The sequence below is a fragment of the Rhineura floridana genome, chromosome 4 (assembly GCF_030035675.1).
Source record: "Rhineura floridana isolate rRhiFlo1 chromosome 4, rRhiFlo1.hap2, whole genome shotgun sequence".
In the NCBI taxonomy this organism is placed as follows: domain Eukaryota; kingdom Metazoa; phylum Chordata; class Lepidosauria; order Squamata; family Rhineuridae; genus Rhineura; species Rhineura floridana.
In genome coordinates this window covers 186,322,581-186,345,185 of record NC_084483.1, presented here as the reverse complement: position 1 = coordinate 186,345,185, position 22,605 = coordinate 186,322,581, and the positions used below count along the sequence as shown (strand labels likewise).

At 46.0% G+C, this 22,605-nt stretch overlaps 1 protein-coding gene across 3 annotated transcripts; it reads right to left on the bottom strand.

The window, feature by feature from the left end:
- Positions 1 to 3,013: 3,013 nt before the first annotated feature.
- LOC133384516 (transmembrane protein 121-like) lies at positions 3,014 to 22,185 on the bottom strand. Of its 3 annotated transcripts, XM_061626461.1 has the most exons (3): positions 22,078 to 22,185; positions 8,341 to 8,474; positions 3,014 to 4,781 (listed from the first exon to the last, which is right to left on the bottom strand). In XM_061626461.1, exons 2-3 carry the CDS (start codon positions 8,382 to 8,384, stop codon positions 3,833 to 3,835), a joined length of 993 nt encoding a protein of 330 aa, XP_061482445.1. In that variant the 5' UTR covers positions 8,385 to 8,474; positions 22,078 to 22,185; the 3' UTR covers positions 3,014 to 3,832. The 3 variants fall into 3 exon arrangements, with proteins under 3 accessions (XP_061482445.1, XP_061482446.1, XP_061482447.1); XM_061626462.1 differs by lacking the exon at positions 8,341 to 8,474; XM_061626463.1 differs by lacking the exons at positions 8,341 to 8,474; positions 22,078 to 22,185 and adding an exon at positions 18,208 to 18,288.
- Between the last annotated feature and the right edge of the window lie 420 nt (positions 22,186 to 22,605).

Below are 22,605 nucleotides of genomic sequence, written 5' to 3'. Positions count from 1 at the left end.
GTTGCTGAAGACCTCAGCTTCGTGTTACAAGAATACAGACAGAAAAAACCCAGTTCCATGGGTTTAACGGTTTTGATTTACACGAAAGTCGAAGGCCTAAATAGAGGGCTGGGTTGGGGAACCTGTGGCCTTCCAGATGAAGGTGGGGAACTTTTTTCAGCCTAAGGGCCCCATATCTTTCTGGGCAACTTTCCAGAGCCCACGTTCCACGTTGGTGGGCCTAGTGACAAAAGTGGGCACAGCAATGAATGCAATGTTATTTGTGTCCAATAGGATAGTTTTACAGAGACAGACACAGCACTCTGTCCTCCATCCAGACTAGGGTTGTGATCCTGTATCTTTAGGAGAAGAGAAAGTCAGCCAAGTGCAGGTGTTCTTGCAACTCTGTAATGGGAAAAACCACAAGGTTGGATTCTCCCTTCCCCCTGCACAACTTTTAAAGATACAGAAGACCTCTTGGTTGCCAGGCCCAGCCTCCAAGAGGTCTTCTGTATCTTTAAAAGTTGTGCAGGGGGAAGGGAGAATTCCCCTTGTGGTTTTTCCCATTACAGGGTTGCAATAACACCTGCACTTGGCTGACTTTCTCTTCTCCTAAAGATACAGGATCAGTCTCAGGCCATGGACCTGGCAACCCTAATCCAGACAAGCAAGAGGCATTATCAGAGTTCAAGCACACTTTCTGTTGGAATATGTAGTTCAATTCAAACTGGTGGGTTGAGGCTGCATGGGGTTAAAAAGGGTAACTAGAGAGGAGACCTCCTGATTGCTAGGCTAATACCTATCCTTTGATCTCCTGCTGACTTTCCCTTCCTGCTAGACCAGCCTTTCCCAGCCAGTGTGCCTCCAGATGTTGTTGGACCACAACTCCCATCTTTCCTGACCATTGGCTATGCTGGCTAAGGCTGATGGGAGTTGTGGTCCAACAACATCTGGAGGCACACTGGTTGGGAAAGGCTGTGGCAGACTGATATGCTTAGGATGTTGACCACATCTTCCGGTCTCCTCCTTTCTTTTTTCTTTCTCTTGAGAGGGCAGACATCTTCTCTTTGTCTCTCCCTCTCCTCCAAGCATGAGCGCAAACACTAGGCTTAGTGTTTGCATCTCCAACTTAGCTAGTTAGCTAGATGTAGAACTCTTTCCTATCAAGTATGTACTTCCAGGAGGTCGCTGATTCATAGGGTCACCATAAGTCGTAATCGATTTGAAGGCACATAACAAAATGTACTTCCAGAATAAAGTAGTTATTTCTTATTTTAAAGCTTAAAGTCTCTGTCTGACTAATTCGAGGGAAGGTGTAATCTTTTACAAAGATTCAAATATACAAAGCTCACTCAGACGCTCAAATACCTAATTTTGCTACTCTGCAACACTTTCCAGCCAAGCAAAACCACTTGAGGATGATATAAAGGAAGGAAGGCGAGGGATGTGGCTTGGGAAGAGAGGGTGTGGCTGAGGAAGCAGTGTGGCCTGGGAAGAGTCCCAAGGGCCATGCAAAGAGGTCTGAAGGGCCACATTTGCTCCCCTCCGCTGCAGATGTTATTGGACTCAACTCCCCTCATCCTTGACCACTGGCTGTGCAGGTGGGGCTGATGGGAGCTGGAGTCCAACGACATCTGGTGGGCTACACAGGTTGCTCATCCCTGATCTAGAGTGGCCATTTGAAAAGAAGGAGATGCACTTTTTCATAGCTGTGTAGAACAGGGTAAGAAGGATGTCGACCCATTGGAATGGTTTGCGGAAAAACAACATCCTGTGCAGAAGGTTGAAGGAACTGGATATGTTTAGTCTGTGAGAAGACTGAGGAGGGAGGGAGGTGGTACATGCTAGCGCTCTTCAAATACCTGAAAAGGGGCCACACAGACAAGGAGAAAGATTTGCTCTCTTCTGCCCCAGAAGGCAGGACTAGATCTAACAGGTGTAAGTGACAGGGGGTTAATTTTGGCTGAACATCAGGAGAAATATCTTGGCAGTAAGAGCAGTCTGACAATGGCAGCAATTACTTGGGGGTGGGGGAGCTTTCCTCTGCCAGAGGTCTCCAAGCGCAGGCTGGACAGCGATCTATTAGGGATGCTCTAGCTGCAGATTCCCTGCATGGAACAGAGGATTGGAACAGAGGGTCTGCAGAGTCTTCCTCTAACTCTTATGATTTCAGCAGCTGCCGCTCATCATGTGGGGTAAGGGGGAAAAACTGCACCTGTCAGAATTTTCTCTCCTGCATCAACATTAAAGGTGCAGAAATGCAGAATGCTGACAGCAAAACAGGGAGGCAGGTGGGTACGTGGGATTCATGCGGGAGGAGCTCTTTTGAACGTTTGGTTTGAACCTATGGCTGCAATTCTATCCACGCTTACTTGTGAGTAAATCCCAAGATTGCCTTCCAAGTGAACACGCATAGCATCTGGCTGCAAGTAACAGAATTGGAAAACTGATGAAAAATAATTGACAGGGTGGGGGAAAGATGCAGAATCCTATGCCTCTGGTCGCTCAGCATAGTTGTTTTTTTTAACTTGAACACTCCTGCAACTGGAAAAAAAGGGGATCGCCTTGTCCATTTTCTGTCCTTTTTATTATTATTATTATTATTATTATTATTCTCTGAGACCAGCCACTTCCACAGCTGCCTCCACCAAGTTACAGGAACACTGTTAGGCTTAGAATATTGTTTGAAAAGAAAGGCTGCACCTGCTCCTTGATTCGATAATAAATTTTCTACCCAAGTCCCTGGATGAATGCACATAGAATTTTCAAACAATAATTTTAAACCATGCATTAGGCGATTGTTTTTTAAGGAAAGAAGAAGAAAGGATTCAGAACTGAGCAGTAACACAATCCCTGGGGTGACAAATGTGGAAACTATTTTCTTCCCCTCAATCCTCTTTTGATTCCTGCCGCCCAGCCTGTATTCCTTCTTGCCCTCCTAGAGAGCATCAGACCCAGACCTTTGTCCCAATCATGAAAATCAAATGCTGGCAAGGCATCTGAACACAGAGAGGGAGATGCTAGAAAACCTTGCGACTTGGTCTTTGTTTTATTGGAAAGAGAAAAATGTCAATGGATAGAAAGAAAGAAGGGTTCACGATCCAGCATGTTTCCACTGGGGAGTCAATGTTGCTCTTGAACTGATGGAAACCCGATGCGAGCCCTCCCAAGCCTGGTGCCCTCCAGCTGTTTTGGACTACAGCACATCCATGCTGGCTGGGGCTGATGGGAGTTGTAGTCCAAAACATCTGGAGGGCACCAGGCTGGGGACCGCTGCCCAATGTCCTCACCCCAGGCACTCCCAAGGAATGTAAGCAAGTAGGCACTAGACGCAGTGTCTTCCACCCATCCCAGAAAGGAAGGTCACCGACGTTAGAAAATGATATATCAAACAGATGCAGAATATACTAGCATTCCCAGGTCTGCCCCAGGCCAACAGAACTGGCTATGTTCCAAAACAACTTCGGTTACAGAAATGACTGAGTACACAGAAGCAAAGGAGAGAGTCAAATCGCTTGCTGCTGCCTGCTAACCATTGAGCAGATTTTTATCAATACTCTCCACGGACCCACCCGTCAGTCGCTACAGCCTGCTAGCTGGTACCTTGGCGTCAAGGTTGGTTTCTGCTCTGTGCCACTCTAGAAGTGATCTTATCTCAGCCCAGGGCAATTCCAAGACACGGCTAGCAGCGCGTCTGTGCAAGGGAGGAAAGGAGCGGACCACTCATAGACTTTCTGGAGGGACCAGCCCTGGCTATGCGGGGCTCAGCAGACTTTGTTCCTCTTTGCAATCGATCCTAATGATCACAAACAGAAGGTGTTACTTCTAGCCTGGCATGTGAACACGCAGCATGTCATGTGTTCTCCTGGGCCAGCCCTTCAGGACAGGGAGTCTGGTTCTGGGGTTTCAGCAGATGCATGACAGGTTGCGGCTGAGAAGTGGCATTGTGCTGAGGGTCTGCTGGGCCAGATCCTGCAGGCGTGTGGTGCAGATGCTTCCTGTATTGCACAAACATGCAGACCTTGAGAACGATGGCCAGCACATTCTTCCCCATGAAGATTCCAGAGACCCGGATGTCCCTGAAGAACACCATATTGCTCCCCCTAATAAAGATGGTGGTGATGTTGATGGTGAGCATGCTCAGCATCGGGTACAGCATCATGCGGTGCGGCACGATGCTGATCCCCTGCATGCTGATTTCACAGAGAGAGACGCAAGGGAGGACCAGGAGCAAGATGTAGCAGTAGAAGAACATCAAGCCTTCAGCCCAGATAGGCAACCCTTTCTTCTGGGGCTCCCAGAGGTTGGCCTGGATGTCCAGGACATCCAGCATGTCAACAATGACCCAGAAAAGACGGTTGCGAAGGTCCTCCTTCTTCTTGAACGTCCTGACATACTCCATGTGCTCTGTAGCCACCAGCAGCACGTAGAGGGCTGGGATGCAGATGGAGAGCAGAAGGGTCAAAGCCTTGCGGGCCATGAGGTCCAAGCTTTTACGGTCTGCCTTGTAGTTCTGGTAGATGAAGTAGACCTTGATCTCCAGCACAAAGACATAGAGGAACCAAAGGATCATGGCATAGCCTCGCTTGGCTGTCCTCACCTCAGCCCCAACCCAAACAGCCACGTACCTCAGCACAACCAGGAAGCAGATGTCCCCAACTGAGACCATGATACAAACGCCCAATTTTCGGGAGCCCTGGTTCTGTTCCACCAGGTAGGCGTCCATCAGCACCATGCTGCTCATGATGAGTGTGGTGGAGAGGCAGACATGGGACTTGTTAATGGGTGGGGGAGGCACCATTCTGAAAGAACAAACAGACACACACACATTAGTCAAACAGGGCCATGAGGTCAAACACCTGTTTAGTCAAACAGGTAGGATTCCTGTGTTATCACGGCCCTGCACTATGCTCATTCTTGACATTTTGTGTATTACACTGCTTCTGATGGGGATATCAGCTTTCCATATCCCTTGCATTTAATAGTCCCTCAACTGCACAATGCAAATCGATCTGACTTGGTCCTCAGAGGGACCATATTGATGTAGCACTCTTGCATTGAAAACTGAACCACAGGAATGTCGGTTGCTGGTGACTTGCTGGTGAAGGGCAGGTAATAAATGTATGCATTATTTATTATTTATTTATTAAATTTATATCCTGCCCTTCCTCCCAAAAAAAGGAGCCCAGGGCGGCAAACAAAACCACGAAAAGTACTTTAAAACATCTTAAAACAAAACATGTTTCAAAAACTTTAAAAACATCTTAAAAAGCAATTCCAACACATGCAGACTGGGACAAGGTCTCTACTGAGAAGGCTTGTTGAAAGAGGAAGGCGTTATTATTATTATTAGTTAAGCAGTATTTACCAGCTAACCTGAAAGTGCTTTGCAAGCCAAAATTATAATATGAGGATAGCAGTACTGCACTTTGAACACTGTTTTTGTTTTTAAAGAAGAAAATACGCTAAACATTGCTGGCGGGGGGAATATTTGAATTTGCTAAGAACGGACAGTCCTGATGGGGCAGAGAAAATGGTTTGGATTATTAAGTGCTATCGCCATGTTTCTAGGTTTGGGATTGGGAAGCTTTATCAGCCCTAGGGCCACATTCCCTTCTGGGCAACTTTCTGAAAGCCATGTGTCAGTGGTGAGCGGAGCCATGCATGTAAATTTTACCTTTGCACAGATGACCGGTTTCTACACAGATTCACGCCCCCCCCCACCCTCCATTCAGACAGGGATCAAGGACACATTCCAGCCAGGCAAAAGCTCTCAAGGAGGGTGTGAAGCAGGGCTGGTGAGGGGGATGGCCTGGGGAGAAGGTGTGGCCTGGGGAGACTTCCAAGGGCCTGACGGAGAGGGCCACACTTTCCACCAGCCTGAGGTCCCCAACCCCTGCACTAAACAATGCATGTCTGATAAGCTCCACCCTATACTTCACACCAAGCTGAAAAGGGCCATTGCTCACTGGCAGAGCACCTGCCTTGCATGCTGAAGGTCCCAGGTTCAGTCCCCAGCATCTCCAGGTGTGGCTGGGAGAGACTTCCACCTGAAGTGCCGCTGCCAGTCAGTGTAGACCAGCCATTCCCAACTAGTGGGCCACCAGATGTTGTTGGACCACAATTCCCATCTTTCCTGACCATTGGCAATGCTGGCTGAGGCTGATGGGAGTTGTGGTTCAACAACATCTGGTGGCCCACTAGTTGGGAAAGGCTGGTGTAGACAATCCTGAGCTAGATGGACCAATGGTCTGACTCAGTATATGGCAGCTTCCCATGTAAAGTCTGAAAAGCACTCCTGTAAACCAACTATTTGGTTAATATTTGTAAAGAAGGAACTAACCCCATGGCTTGCTTTGCACACCAAATCATTCAAGCCATAAGCCACAGAGACGTGGTACCACGCAATATTGAACTGAATGGCTTTTTTGAAACGCAGATGCCCTGAAGGCCATCTGGGCAGACCACATTCCTACAATCATCGCAGGCAGAATCGTCGTATTTACTGTGCCTCACTCAGTCTCTTGCGCATTTTTCGGTACTGTAGGATATGGAGAGGGTTGGAATCGCGAGGTTTATTAAGTCTGCCACTAAGGTTGTCTTTAAAATCCCAAGTCTTGCACACTTCCGCTGCGCTGAGAGACCCTTGGGCCAGAGAGTCATCAGCAGAACAAGGAGACAGCTGAGGCTGCTGCGTCACACCAGGGAAGGGAATGAGATGCTGAGTGGAAAAACAAATTGAAGAGGAAGGAGGGGAGAGTCTATCACTATTTTTAACAACTACGACCTGACAGACCAGGGTTCGAATCCCTACACAGCCATGAAGCTCACTGGATGACCTTGGGCCAGTTACTGCCTCTCAGCCTCAGAGGAAGGCAATGGTAAACCACCTCTGAATACCACTTACCATGAAAACCCTATTCATAGGGTCGCCATAAGTCGGAATCGACTTGAAGGCAGTCCATTTAAACATTAGGGGAAGGGCCATAGCTCAGTGGCTCAGTCCTGGGTGTCTCCAGGTTAGGCTGGGAAAAGCTCCTGTCTGAACACCCTGGACAGCTGCTGCCAGTCAGAGCAGACAACAGTGGAACTTCTGTAGGAACGTAAGAAGCTGCCTTATGCTGAGACAGTGTAAGCTCAGTATTGTCTACACTGACTAGCAGTGGCTCACCACGGTTTCAGATGGGGGCCATTCTCAGCCCTACTTCGAGATGCCGGGAATGGATGCCTGGCACCTCCTGCATGCAAAGTGGATGCTCTACCCCGAATGACAGCCCTTCCCTGCGATTTAGATGGCAGCGTGGGTGGATGCTCCTTCGGCCACTCCCACAACTCATGGCCTACTGGTATCCTCATAATCAGTTTGGAAAAGTTACTTTTTTGAACTACAACTCCCATTAGCGCCAGCCAGCATGGCCACTGGATTGGGCTGATGGGAGTTGTAGTTCAAAAAAGTAACTTTTCCAAGTTCTGCTCATAATTGTTCACACTGGACCAGTGGCCTGAAAGCAGGTGACTATTTTCCCTTTTCTTCACTGATTCCGAAGAATGGTTCTCTTGGCATTCTTATGGCGTCTAAGGGAAATAAGAAGAGTAGACAATGGCGAGCTATTGGTCTGGCTCGGTATAAGTCAGTTACCCTATGTTCCTAACTTAGGCTGGTCAGGAATGCCGTTTTGAAAGCATGGATGCCTAGTGACAGCCTGTGAGTCGCCATCCAGCCTCTGGCCTGGTCTTGCACGACTCTCACCCGTCCTTGTAAGGCTACTGACAGGATGTTGTTGGCCTGGCATGCGATTTGCATTTAGCCTCCGCTCTGTAGCATGCAGTGGCTGCCCATGACATCAGGGCCGGCCCAAGACATTTGGCTGCCTGAGGCAGAACAGCAAAAGATGCCCCCTACCTCCCCAGGCTCAAGGTGCATCGCACCCTAGGCCAACAAAGTAATTCTGTCACCAGGGGCAGAAAATCCCACAAGAAACTGTCCTCTTCCCAGGCGGTAAAAATTACACAGGGTTGTCGTCGGCTTAGTCCTACGCAGAGTAGACCCATTAAGTTATGCATGTCTACAAATTCCATTAGGTCTACTCAGAGCAGGACTTAATTACTACTTCCCTAAAATAATAAATTAAATAACCAACTATTTGCTACCATTTCATGACATCCAAAATCAGCAGCTTGAGGCATTCGCCTCACTCTGCCTAATGATAGGGCTAACCCTGTGAGTGAGGCAGTCTCTCTAAGATAGAGGTAGGGAACCATTTTGAGATGGGGGGATCTGGGCAACCTTCTGGGGGCCACATCACAGCAGAGGGCAGGGCCAGAGGTAAAAGTGGGCAAAGCAACAAATGTAAACTTTACCTTTGTACAGCAGGCAAGTTTCTACACACACCCTTCTCTATCATCCATCCAGGCAACAAGAGTTCCAGAACACATTCCACCGAGGTAAAAACGCTCCAAGGAGGGTGCAAAGCAGCACCGGTGAGGGGCGTGGCCTGGGGAGAGGGGTGTGTGGTTGAGGAGAGGATAGATTAATTATTTTATTCAGAAACTGTGCAGCCTGTTTGCTCAAAAAAAGTCTCCATATACTGTACAACTCCACCGTGCAGGCCTGGAAGAATCCTGGGGACCAGACAGAAAGGCCTGGATGGCCATATTTGGCCCCCTGGGCCTGAAGTTCCCCACCCCTGCTCTAAGTTCTGGGCCTCCCACATTTACCTTTGCTCATACTCTCCAGTCTGTGGTTCTGCTTTCCCACACAAAGCAATAGGATGTGATGTCATTCTGCACAAATACCTCCCAGGCGGGGAAGATGTACGCGAGCCCCTCTGATGCCACTGCCAACCAGGCAAGCTTGTCTCTCCTGCCCCAAAGAAGGACAGGCCTCACAGGCCTCACAGGCCTCTCCGCCACTGCAAAGGCCTCCTGGGTGTGCTGTCACCTTACACAGGGCACCTGACAGGTTGGAAGCTGCTTGTGAGGGGCAAGCCAGATGTGCCGGGACAGCCCTGTGCATTTTATCCACACTGACACCCAGTTCACAGATAGAGTGGTGCTGGGGAGGAAGGTCCTTCCTTTACATGAAAAAGAGAGTGCTGGGGAGGGGGAGCAAAACCCTCCCCCACTGTGCTTTGTTGCTTTGAAAGCCATTTGCTCCCTCTCTGGCTTCGATAGCAGAAGTGAGCCAGGCTGTGAGAATGCAACGGTGCCAGCATGGCTAACGGCCAGGGATAATGACAGTCCAACAACATCAGGAGGGCTGCAGGTTCCTCATTCCTGCATTAGGGCATCCCATGCTGCTTTTGGGGGTGAACAATACCCAATCGGAAATAAAGCCATTCACTGTGAGCTGGGGCAGGGCCGTAACTGAGTGACAGAGCATTTGCTTTGTATGCAAAAGGTCTCCGGTTCAATCCCTGACACTGCCACATAGGGCTACGCAAAGACTCCTGTCTGAAATCCTAAAGAATTGCTGCCAGTCAATAAGGAATTTGCGTCCCTTCAGATATTTGGGGGACTCCACTTCTCAGCAATCCAAGGCCAGCATGGTCAGTGGTCAGGGATGATGGGAGCTGCAGATCAACAACATCTGGAGGGTTACCAGCTCCCTACCACTAGTATAGAGAATACTAAGCTAGATAAACTAAGAGTATGATGACTCTGTATCTCAGAAGCTTCTTTTCTATGAAGTGGTCCCAGAGGCAAATCCACACCACCGTCCAGTTCTAAATCTTATTCCAGAGGCTCTCAAGAGAGTCATTATTATACAGCCACAAAAGTAGCTGTATACTAGTCAGCATGGATTTTTCACATACCACAATGTTAAATTGAAAATACCCCCCACATGCCATTCTGATGCTTCCCATAAGCTCATTTAAAAACAAAACCTTACAAAACCTATAGTCCTGAACTCAGAAATGCTTGCTTAACAACCCTCTAAATTTTCATGGTGATACACAAAACAGTCAGAGAGAATTGAAAGTTCAAAGTATAAAAAGAGAGAGAGAAAAACCAGACCTATTTTGGACTTTTTTCTGTCAGCGTTCTCATAATCTGCTGAAATTAATTAAAAATCAGCCATGTTCACAGAGTACCTGTAATCCTATTACTGACCTTGCCCCATACTCTGACCTTCATCTTCTGCAGTTTAAAAGTTAAAAAAAAAAGCCTGGCTGATTTTTAATTAGTTTAAGAAATTTAGCATTGAACTGAATGATAACGTTGGGCATGCTCAGTAAGAACCAACTGTCAATGTTCTAACAGCGACTCACAGCTGCTGGGCTTGCCTAATCAGGGGGCCACACACACACTGGACCTAGACAGTCATGGCTTCCCCCAAAGAATCCTGGGAAGTATAGTTTATGAAGGGTGCTGTGACTCCTATTCCCGACAGAGCTCCAGTGCCCAGAGTGGTTTAACAGTCAGCTGCTCCGATTGAAGGTCTGTGAAGGGAACAGGGCATCTCCTAGCATCTCTCAGCACCCTTCACTAACTACACTTCCCAGGATTCTTTGGGAGAAGCCATGACTGTCTAAAGTGAAATAAAGGTCTGATGTGGATGTGGCCAGGGACAGCTTTGGTTTAAATTTGGGTGGGAGGCTACATGTGCCTGCTGTAGAATAAAAAGGTGGGGGAACCCTGAAAAAGAATGATACTGTTCACAATGTTTTCCTTTTGGAAAGGAAAGGGGCTTCTCTTCTGCCCAGTGCCCACCCACCCAATCTCCTCCCCTCCCCCTTCCTCCCATTCCTGCCCCTCCCCCAGGTCAGTTTCACCTATCCTAAGCATGACTGCAGGAGTAAATCCCATTGAAGTAAAAAAGCATGCAATTGATCAAACCTGCCCTCCCCTCCTCCTCCCTCCTATCCACTCCCTCTTGCCCCTACCCTCCACTTCCTTCACCTCTCCCTTCCCCTCCCCCTCCCCCTCCCCTTCCAATCCCCTCCCCTCTGCCCTCCTCCCTCCCCCATGCTCAGAGGCACATGTTTCCAAATTCTTCCTGTGCAGGAAGTAGATTGGACTGTGAAAGACCAACCCAAATTGTGTTTGCATTTTGACAAATTTGTAGGGCAGTCCAATATCTCAGAGAGGAGGTCAGGTCTCCTGCTCCCCTGGTGCACTCACTATAGCCGCCCAAGTTCCCTGCTTTTTAAAGTTTGATAGAAATATTTGTTGGCTACAGGTACGTTCTTAAACCGCAAGTTCCCCCTCCCTATTAGTGAATAACCACAGAATTAGGTTTCTTCAACCGAAAGAAAAGGGCCACTAATTAATGAAACCTTATGAAGGCTTAAATGCTCCATCTGCATAGGAACATGCAATGAAAGATCTTACCTGTGTTGACTCTCTGAATCTAGATACCAATTAGGAGTGTAATCCAGTCAAAGGGAAGGACTTGACAAGTCCCATTTATTTTAAAGGGTAAGATTTCAGAAGTGCTTCTCTTTAGCTTGTGCCCAGCTTTAGGCATATAGTAACGGGGCAGATAGTGCCGTTCCTCTTGGGCATTACAGTATTGGACTTACGTTGTATTAATAAGATTATTCTGATGTGTTTTTTATTGTCAATTTTCTTATTGTTGCATTTTCTTGTTCGAGCAACTTGGGAAAAATGGTTCTGAAATATTATAAATTAAATAAAAATGCTTCCACCAAAAGGTAGATTTTAGTAAATGCTTTATGTTAGGGTTCTCCTGCGAACCCTTTCTCTTAAGCTGAGTTTCAGAAGGAAACACAGACATGCAACTTACCATATATACAGGGATCAAAGCACTTTGCATAAATTAGCTCAGTAATCCATACTGTGAGTCAGGTGAATATTATTATCACAATTTTTCTGATGGTGGGGAGGGATGCTGCGGCAAAGAGATAATGGCTTGCTTAAGGTCCCCTTGTGAGCTCATGGCCAAGGTAAGATTTGAACGGAGTCTCATGAGGTGCAATTCTGTGCTCGGAAGGGACATCAAAGAATTTCATTGGAACAGAAACAGGAACCGAAATGGCCACAATTCGCATGTTCGTCTGAGGTGAAGCGCAGAAATCACGCAGACAAATACAAGTAGTATTCGCTATCATTGTTCTTTCATTCTGCAAATTATTTAAACAATTACAGTGTTTTCTGCATTGTTCTTGATGTTTTCTTTCCATTGAAATTAATTGTAGAATTAATTACATTAGTTTTGGCCACAGCAGATAGTGAGACAAATAAGTGAAGTTTTAGCAGAACGGAAACATCGCTGATTGCAGTGAACACAGGATGGAATAGAAATTGCTGCCTCCATACATTGCTAGTGCTCTGTTATTTGGGAATAAGCTCTATGGAACACAGTGGGATTTACTTCTGAGTATACATGAATAGGATCAGGTTGTTAGTTGCTACATTGTGCTAGCTCTGAAGACTCTAAGTTATAAAGGGCAGTAACTGTGAGGATAGCTTTGACAGGGGAATCAGGGATTTATTCAGTGATTTACTTGAGAAGACTGGCTAATGGCATTCACGACTGCAGATGTGGGAAGCTGTGAGTACTAGCAAAGACAAGCAAAAAGCAACAAAAGAAACTACTGAGATTAGAGACAAGAGCAGAAAATAACATGGCAAACAAACAGGAGCCAAAATCAATGCAGTTAACAAATCTGCGGACGAAATCCCAAATGAGGCATGGAAAGCAGAGACCAGAAGACCTTCGAGATGCTTGAAATATGATGTTTTTCCTGCGCATGTAGCACTTCTCTGCAAGGGAAAAAATGTGGCAAGCTTGTGTATATAGAGTGTGCATGTTCTCTTTGCTTGGTCTTCCCTCTTTGCTGTGTTTGATCTTCCCTGCTGCTTGTATATAGACTCAACCAAGAGCAATATTGGTATAGATCACGCTGTACACACTTTATGCCTCTTCCATGTTTAACTGGTTTTTAAGAGCAACGTATTAAGTAGTGCCACAACATTAAGTAGCAAGCAATAAAATAGCTGTCACAGACTCAGGGCCCGATCTAAGTTGAGCCAATATGCTTCTCATGCTCAGACCTAGCCCTAGTTTGACTGTAACACAGAAGGACAGTTATAGACTAATCAGCTACTATACTGGGACTTCTGATAGCTGCCTCCATTCTGCCATGTATAAGAAACAGGCAGAGATAGCTGATTAACATAGACAGGAGTGAAACAGAGGTGACAGCCATGAATCAGTTTCTTATTTAATCCATGGAGGCCTTTCCAAGCTCACTCTCTCCTAAAGAATATTTTGTACAACAATGTTTTGTTGTTGTTATGTGCCTTCAATCGATTACGACTTATGGAGACCCTATGAAGCAGCGACCTCCAAGAGCATCTGTCATGAACCACCCTGCTCAGATCTTGTAAGTTCAGGTCTGTGGCTTCCTTTATGGAATCAATCCATCTCTTGTTTGGCCTTCCTCTTTTTCTACTCCCTTCTGTTTTTCCCAGCATTATTGTCTTTTCTAGTGAATCATGTCTTCTCATGATGTGTCCAAAGTCTGATAACCTCAGTTTCATCATTTTAGCTTCTAGTGACAGTTCTGGTTTAATTTGTTCTAACACCCAATTATTTGTCTTTTTCACAGTCCATGGTATGCGCAAAGCTCTCCTCCAGCACCACATTTCAAATGAGTTTATTTTTCTCTTATCCACCTTTTTCACTGTCCAACTTTCACATCCATACATAGAGATTGGGAATACCATGGTCTGAATGATCCTGACTTTGGTGTTCAGTGATACATCTTTGCATTTGAGGACCTTTTCTAGTTCTCTCATAGCTGCCCTCTCCAGTCCTAGCCTTCTTCTGATTTCTTGACTATTGTCTCCATTTAGGTTAATGACTGTGCCAAGGTATTGATAATCCTTGACAAGTTCAATGTCCTCATTGTCAACTTTAAAGTTACATAAATCTTCTGTTGTCATTACTTTAGTCTTTTTGACGTTCAGCTGTAGTCCTACTTTTGTGCTTTCCTCTTTAACTTTCATCAGCATTCGTTTCAAATCATTACTGGTTTCTGCTAAGAGTATGGTATTGTCTGCATATCTTAAATTATTTATGATTCTCCCTCCAATTTTCACACCTCCATCTTGGTCCATTCCCGCTTTCCGTATGATATGTTCTGCGTACAGATTAAACAAATAGGGTGACAAAATACACCCGTCTCACACCCTTTCTGATGGGGAACCAATCAGTTTCTCCATATTCTGTCCTTACAGTAGCCTCTTGTTCAGAGTATAGGTTGCACATCAGGACAATCAGATGCTGTGGCACCCCCATTTCTTTTCAAGCATTCCATAGTTTTTCATGAAACCCAACAGGAGCTGAGGAAGGTCTGGTTCGGAATAAACCTCCCCCCTGGGATAAAGACCAAAGAAATGATGAAATTTTAAAAGGGTAGGCCTAGAAGTAGGCATTGTGAGAGCATGGGCACAGGATATAAATTCAGAAGGGCAAAATAACCACAGGCCAAACCACAAGTGCCAAAGACACTTGAAGAGAGACACTGCTTACAAGTGCCTGTACGCTAACATTAGGAGCCTCCGAACCAAGATGGGAGAACTGGAGTGCTTGGTCTTAGAGAAGAGCATTGATATAGTGAGCATAACGGAGACCTGGTGGAATGGAGAAAACCAGTGGGATATGGTTATCCCTGTATATAAACTATATCGGAAGGACAGGGAGGGACGTATTGGTGGTGGAGTCGCTCTATATGTGAAAGAAGGCATTGAATCCAGCAAGCTCGAAACCCCAAAAGAGGCGGACTCCTCCACAGAATCGTTGTGGGTGGTGATACCATGCCCCAGGAGGGATTTAATACTGGGAACGATCTATCGTCCCCCTGATCAAAATGCTCAGGGAGACCTTGAGGTGAGATATGAAATTGAGGAAGCATCCAAACTAGGAAATGTGGTAGTAATGGGTGACTTCAACTACCCAGACATAGACTGGCCGCATATGTGTTCCAGTCATGACAAAGAAGCAAAATTTCTAGATATTCTAAATGACTATTCCCTAGACCAGCTGGTCATGGAACCGACCAGAGGGACGGCAACCCTGGATTTAATCTTCAGTGGGGACTGGGACCTGGTGCGAGATGTAAGTGTTGTTGAACCGATTGGGAGCAGTGACCATAGTGCTATTAAATTAAACATACATGTAAATGGCCAATTGCCAAGAAAATCCAACACGGTCACATTTGACTTCAAAAGAGGAAACTTCACAAAAATGAGGGGATTGGTAAAAAGAAAGCTGAAAAACAAAGTCCAGAGGGTCACATCACTCGAAAATGCTTGGAAGTTGTTTAAAAACACTATATTAGAAGCTCAACGCAGATCAGAAAAGGTACCGCCAGGGCCAAGAAGATGCCAGCATGGTTAACGAGCAAAGTCAAGGAAGCTCTTAGAGGCAAAAAGTCTTCCTTCAGAAAATGGAAGTCTTGTCCGAATGAAGAAAATAAAAAAGAACACAAACTCTGGCAAAAGAAATACAAGAAGACAATAAGGGATGCTAAAAAAGAATTTGAGGAGCACATTGCTAAGAACATAAAAACCAACAACAAAAAATTCTATAAATACATTCAAAGCAGGAGACCCTCTAGGGAGGCGATTGGACCCTTGGATGAAAAGGGAGTCAAAGGTGTACTAAAGAACGATAAGGAGATTGCAGAGAAGCTAAATGAATTCTTTGCATCTGTCTTCACAGTGGAAGATATAGGGCAGATCCCTGAACCTGAACTAACATTTGCAGGAAGGGATTCTGAGGAACTGAGACAAATAGTGGTAACGAGAGAGGAAGTTCTAAGCTTAATGGACAATATAAAAAGTGACAAATCACCGGGCCCGAATGGCATCCACCCGAGAGTTCTCAAAGAACTCAAATGTGAAATTGCTGATCTGCTAACTAAAATATGTAACTTGTCCCTCTGGTCCTCCTCTGTGCCTGAGGACTGGAAAGTGGCAAATGCAATTCAATATAAACAAGTGTAAAATTATGCATATTGGAGCAAAAAATCTTAATTTCACATATACGCTCATGGGGTCTGAACTGGCGGTGACCAACCAGGAGAGAGACCTCGGGGTTGTAGTGGACAGCACGATGAAAATGTCGACCCAGTGTGCGGCAGCTGTGAAAAAGGCAAATTCCATGCTAGGGATAATTAGGAAAGGTATTGAAAATAAAACAGCCGATATCATAATGCCGTTGTATAAATCTATGGTGCGGCCACATTTGGAATACTGTGTACAGTTCTGGTCGCCTCATCTCAAAAAGGATATTATAGAGTTGGAAAAGGTTCAGAAGAGGGCAACCAGAATGATCAAGGGGATGGAGCGACTCCCTTACGAGTAAAGGTTGCAGCATTTGGGGCTTTTTAGTTTAGAGAAAAGGCGGGTCAGAGGAGACATGATAGAAGTGTATAAAATTATGCATGGCATTGAGATAGTGGATAGAGAAAAGTTCTTCTCCCTCTCTCATAATACTAGAACTCGTGGACATTCAAAGAAGCTGAATGTTGGAAGATTCAGGACAGACAAAAGGAAGTACTTCTTTACTCAGCGCATAGTTAAACTATGGAATTTGCTCCCACAAGATGCAGTAATGGCCACCAGCTTGGATGGCTTTAAAAGAAGATTAGACAAATTCATGGAGGACAGGGCTATCAATGGCTACTAGCCGTGATGGCTGTGCTCTGCCACTCTAGTCAGAGGCAGCATGCTTCTGAAAACCAGTTGCCAGAAGCCTCAGGAGGGGAGAGTGTTCTTGCACTCGGGTCCTGCTTGCGGGCTTCCCCCAGGCACCTGGTTGGCCACTGTGAGAACAGGATGCTGGACTAGATGGGCCACTGGCCTGATCCAGCAGGCTCTTCTTATGATCTACACAGTCAAAGGCTTTGCTGTAATCTATAAAGTACAGGGCGATTTTCTTCTGAAATTCCTTGGTCCGTTCCATTATCCAACGTATGTTTGCGATATGATCTCTGTATGTCTAGGGCAGAATTAATGAATTCCCAAGCCAAAATCCAGGAATGTTCCTAAAAGAAAAGTTTATTCAGGAAAAACAAGCCTGGGAAAACAACAGAAATAAAAAAAATTGAATGGTTGCCCAATCATATTTAATCATGCTCAGAGTAGACCCATTGAAATCAATGGAATTAATTCATTTATTTCAGTGGGATCTATTCTACATTGGTTATAGCCTATTATTATTAATATCCTATCCTAGCTTAGATGCTGAAGGCTTAAAAAAACAGGACAGGGCAGTTAGAAGTTACAAAGCATCTACTTTATGTAACACAGGGGCCGGCAGAAGGTAGATCTAGATCTACTGGTAGATCTCTGGAGGATCTGCAGCTGATCAGCAAGGTTTTCCAACACCCAATGGTTTAACCATAGCAACATCAAAATGATTCCTTGCCCACACCCAAATTATATTGCTGAGATGAAGAAAGCTTGGGGGTAAGCAGGAGTGGAATTTTGTGTGGAAGGACTGTGAGCTCCACTCCATGCTAGAACTCAAACCAACCCAGTATCTGGGTTTCTTTAACTCTAGCTGAATGTCTCTTGCATCAGTTGGTGGGTTTTGGGGATCTAGTAAAAAAAAACACAAGGTAGATCCTACAAGCCTGAAGTCTGTTCGCTGCTGACCCTACCCAGGTGCTGCCTAAAGAGTGAGGTGCATCAGAAGGAAATAGCCCTCAGTGAGGTTGAAAAAGTTACAGCTAAGGACTCGCAAGACACAGATCAAGAATGATGCTGTTTTATACAAAAGCAGCTTCTGCAGACAGAGGGGGAAACAGTGTCACAAAAGCATGTGATTCAGAAATAACAGACGCCTTTGGTTAAAGTTTAGAATTTTGGAACAGTAGCTTATGCCACAGCTTGGGCACCAACCATGGCCCTCCAGGTCTCTCTACATGGCCCTTGAGACTATAATTAGGCCACACGTCTCCCTAGGTTATATCCCTCATTGGCCCTGCTCTATGCTTTACCTGACTAGAATGTATTTTTGAACTGTGATAATCCTGCTTGCTTTCCTGGATGTCTGATGGAGAGATAAGAGTGAGTGGGTGTAAGATATTTCTGAATTTTGCTTGACAGAATGTAGCCCACTGTACAAAGGTAAAAGTCACATCCATTGATCAATCTCCTTTTGCCTCTGGTCCTGCCAGCCAGTAGCATGCAGCTCCCACAAAGTTACCCACAAGGGAATAGGCCCTGGGACTAAAAATGGTTCCCCACCTCCTGGTGTATGCAGATGAACAGGAGTTTAGAAAAATCTACAGCAATCAGCACTGGACTCGAGGAAGTATCTGGATAGCTGTCAGAGAGAATGAAGCAAATTGATCAAAGATAAGGGCCATAATGTAATTTAAGCACTATGAATCTAATATTGGACTGTCTGGATTCCCTAACCTAAGGAAAGGTAAGCAGGCAAAATGGAAACTTATATCCAAAGCAGCCCCCATTTGGTAATGCAATATAGATCAAACATATTTTTGTATGTTCTGCTATTTGCCTCTTGCCTATTTGCCAAAGCTTCTTGTGATTGTTATGTTGGGGGTTATTTTTGTATATGTGTGTATGTATGAACTGTAGGTGAGTGGCATGAGAATGTTAATGTTTTATATGAATTTTCAAACAAACATATAATGTATTTATGTTTTTGAATGTAAGTTGCTTGGAAACCTCGGTAACCAGCGACTAATAAATTGAATAAATGACAATAATAATGTCTTGTTTCTGCATCTCTGTTACTGGTGCACCTTGCATACTTGTTAGGTTAAGAAGGCATGGAACGCAGATGATCGTGATAACATAAACCTGTACAGTTTGTATTAATTATGAATAGTTGATAAAACTATTTTTTTAAAAGAATGCATGAGATACCATTGCATCCTGAGATGCATTGCTCCTCACTGGATGGAAATGCAGAGCACCCTTGTCAAACCTTTACCCTCCCATATATTGCCATCACATCTCGCTTGTCACTGATGAATCTGAAGCTGCTGCCTGTCACTCATTGCCTTCATATTGCCATCTGACAGTGAATCAAGTAGCCTGTTCTAGTTTATTAAAAAGACATCACTCATGCTTAATGAACAGGTGTGGGCTGTGAGTGGAAGATTTTATTATGGACAACACACAGGGAGGAAAACCCAAGTTGTGCTGCTAATGTCACATAAAATAAAATGTGTTAGTTTTTAGATTTGCAGCTCACCTTCTGGTCCCACTGACCACTCCTTGGCCTCCTCTGGAGTGAAATCTATTTTAATGTACAGTTTGTTCAGGCCAAGTTAGAAGCAAACCCTTTTATTAGCAAAGTTAATTTAGTTAATGAGCACATATGCAGAGCAGGTCCAAACTTCTGGAAAACAATTCAAGAGCTGATTGAAAGACTACATCCACCATGGGATCAGTATTCTGGTGGCAAATTTCCAATCCTCTCTGAGCAGATTGTCTGTTACAGCAGGGATGAGGAGTCTGTGGCCCTCCAGATGTTGAACTCCATGTCCCATCTGCCCCAGCCAAAATGGCCAGTGATCAGGCATGATAGGAGATGTAGTCCAACAGCATGCAAAGACCGACGGATTCCGCATCTCTGTATTACAGCAATAGCCAAATGTCAGCCATGGGTTTCATTCACCAGATTCTGCCATTGCTAGTATTTTCTCTAGAACCCCACCCCTCTTTGGGGTACCCTTGTTCTTGCCTGGCAAATACTCCTCCATGTGGGAAATGAGAGACATTGACTCTTAGAGATTGCTGTATGAGTCAGAGCCATCACAAACTGAGTTCCTTACCCTTACCAGCAACCACTAGTGATGCTAAGTGATGGCCGCAACTGCGAGATGAATTTTTCTTGGCAATATGCCTGGGTGTGGAGAAGCTGACCCTTGGGAAGCTGATTCCCATGGCATCGCTCACATTGAAGCCAATGCACATCCTTCCTTCACATGTCCCATGAATCTCACATCTAAAGACATCATGGCTTCTCTTTTCCTTCTCATATAAGGCCAGTACCCTCCCTTAGGGAGGCACTCAGACAATTATGGCACACCACAGATCCCACTTAGGCGAAGTCCTCATAGCGTACTTAGCAGAACAGCTTGATTTGCAGCCCTGGGAGAGACACCTCCGTCTCCTTGAATGACATTTGTCTACCCTGTGACAAGACTCTTCCCCAGTGACTGAACAAGCTCTAGATGATAAACACACAAAGAGCATAAGAAGAGCCTGGCTGCTGGATCAGGCCCATGGCCCATCTAGTCCACCATCCTTTTCTCACAGTGGCCAACCAGATGCCCATGGGAAGTCCACAAGCAGGACTTGAGTGCACCAGTTTGGAAAGGAACCCTACCAACCAGCCAGCTTCTTTCACCAAAGGGGGAGGGGGAGGTCATCTATAGATTGGATGGTGAAGCTTTAACAGTTTCAAGAAAATGATCCATTAGAAGGAAGGTTATCGCCCAGCTTGCTTTGCAACATGGCAACAACATCACTATCAAAGCATGCTGCATCTTTCTCTCTAAGAGCCTTTCCCCGATTCTCTGTGCTCACTGCTGAGGTCTTCTTGCCTTGTGCAGTGATCTGGTTAAAGGGCTTCCTCCGTGCCAGAAGTGTTTGATCTAGCCTGGACAATAGCAAGTTCAAAGACCGTATCATGGAGACAAAGCAACTACATCCTCAGAGCTTTTTGGTGGAGCTTTCCCTGCCTTCCATTCATCCCACCATAACCTCTTTCATTAGCCAGCAGCGTATGTCCATCCATCCCTCACTCATTGGGACTTGCTCACTCAATTCTTTGAGCCTGGGGTGTGCTGGCTTGCCACTTGTATAACTGCCACTCACCTGCCCACTATCCCCTGCTGAACCCAGGTCTGCTTTTGGCATTCAGTCACAATGGCAGGGTTTTATGCAGTTGTGGGGTGAAAAAGGGATCCAGGCTCAGCAGCCCAGCACGTGGCAGGGAAAAGTCAGTTGCCCCATTCCACGTACAGCAGAAGAGGAGAAAGTCATAATGGGTAGACTAAGAAGCCGGCTTGCCACAAGATCAGATGATTATGTGAATGAGAGGGAAGGCAACTTCGGTAGCAGAATTCCTCCGTAAGGAGCCAGAAAACATTCTGCGGTAGCAGCAAAAGGAAGGGGGTGAGGGTATGCGTGTTCACATAAAGGGAAAGACTACAGCTCAGTGGGAGAGAGTCTGCTTCCCTATGCAGAAGGTCCCAGGTTCAACCCCCAGCACGGCTGGGAGAGGCACCCTGTCTGAAACCCTGGAGAGTTGCTGTCAGTCAGTGTAGACAATACTGAGCTAGACAGACTGATGGTCTGGCTCCGTATAAGGCAGATTCCTATGTTCCTACACAGGTTACCCTTCCCTGCACAGCTTATTAAACCCAGGTGTGTGAGAGAGTAAGAGAGCGGGGAGACAGAAGGAAAGGAATGCAAGTGATGTGCGAGTTCTGTGACTAGAACTCCCAAGTCTTTTTATTTTCCAAAAAGCAGCCACAGGGTAGGGGAACCAATTTGGCTCTGGACTGTGCCACAGATGGGGGAGGGGCTCCAACCCTTGGCCCTATCTCCACAGCCCAATCTACACTAGCCACCCACCCTCCCTAGGATGCTTTTTGTAGCAGAAGAATCATACAATTCCCAAGTCCCACATAATTTGATTCTAAATATTAGAGTGAATATTCCAAATTTGGTGACTATTCCCAGTTTAATTTTGGGGGTGGCTGGGCAGAGAGAGAGAGATTTTAACACACACACACTCCACATATTGGGCATACACAACTGAATGCTGGTGATCATATTTCAATGCCTGTCAACATTTAGCAGTATCTCCTGAGTTTCTGACAGTCACACATTTTGCTTGGGGTTACTAGCAATCACATGTGAATGCCCCATTTATCCAGTATCGAGCCTACACGACCATAAGGTTCACAATGGGCCCATCACCACAGTATGGGGGCATCTGTCAGTCAGTCAATCTGCCTTAGCAGAGCTTTTGGGCACTTTCCCAATAAATCTGAGAGCTTTTCTTGATATATATTTCAAAGAACTCCCTGTTAATAAAGGCCTTCTCATTATTATTCATTATCATTTTACCTAGTGCTGGTCTTGGAAGCCCTGGGACTTTCTCTGTGGCTCTGGGCTGAACACAGGGATGGTTTCCTGAAGAAGCCTGATCCGATCCAGTCACTTCATCAGCTGGGTTAGAGAGAGAGAAAGAGAGAGATCTCTAGCAGAGCAGGAGCCTCCTGGAGCCAATGAATGCTCAGCAAGTTCTGCGCGTAGATTCTGGGCTGGCTTGGCCGCTCACACTCCAGCAAACGGATCCCGGCAGCTGCACCGCCCGCCTCTCCCAACAGCAGCGGCATCACCAAGACCACCACAGGACCTCCACAGGCTGACTCTTGCGAGGGACCGTCGGCGAGGTGATCGCCATGGCTAGATCCAAGTTCTCCCTCTGCCGCGCGCCTCCGCCTCCACTCCCGGGTCCAGGGCACTCCGCTTGGCTCCAATGGATCCCCTACAAACACACACACGCACACCCCTCTTGCCGAGGGCGCTTTAGCGCAGCCGGATCCCTGGAGCGCGCTGCGCCGCTGGGGTTGTCCTGCCTCGCCGTTCCCC

Excerpts from the sequence above, each read along its gene's own strand:
- LOC133384516 (XM_061626461.1), bottom strand. The coding sequence starts at position 8,384 with ATGATAGAGAAGGGTGTGTGTAGAAACTTGCCTGCTGTACAAAG. Across the intron at positions 4,782-8,340 it reads AACTTGCCTGCTGTACAAAG|AATGGTGCCTCCCCCACCCA; the intron begins GTAAAGTTTACA and ends TTGTTCTTTCAG.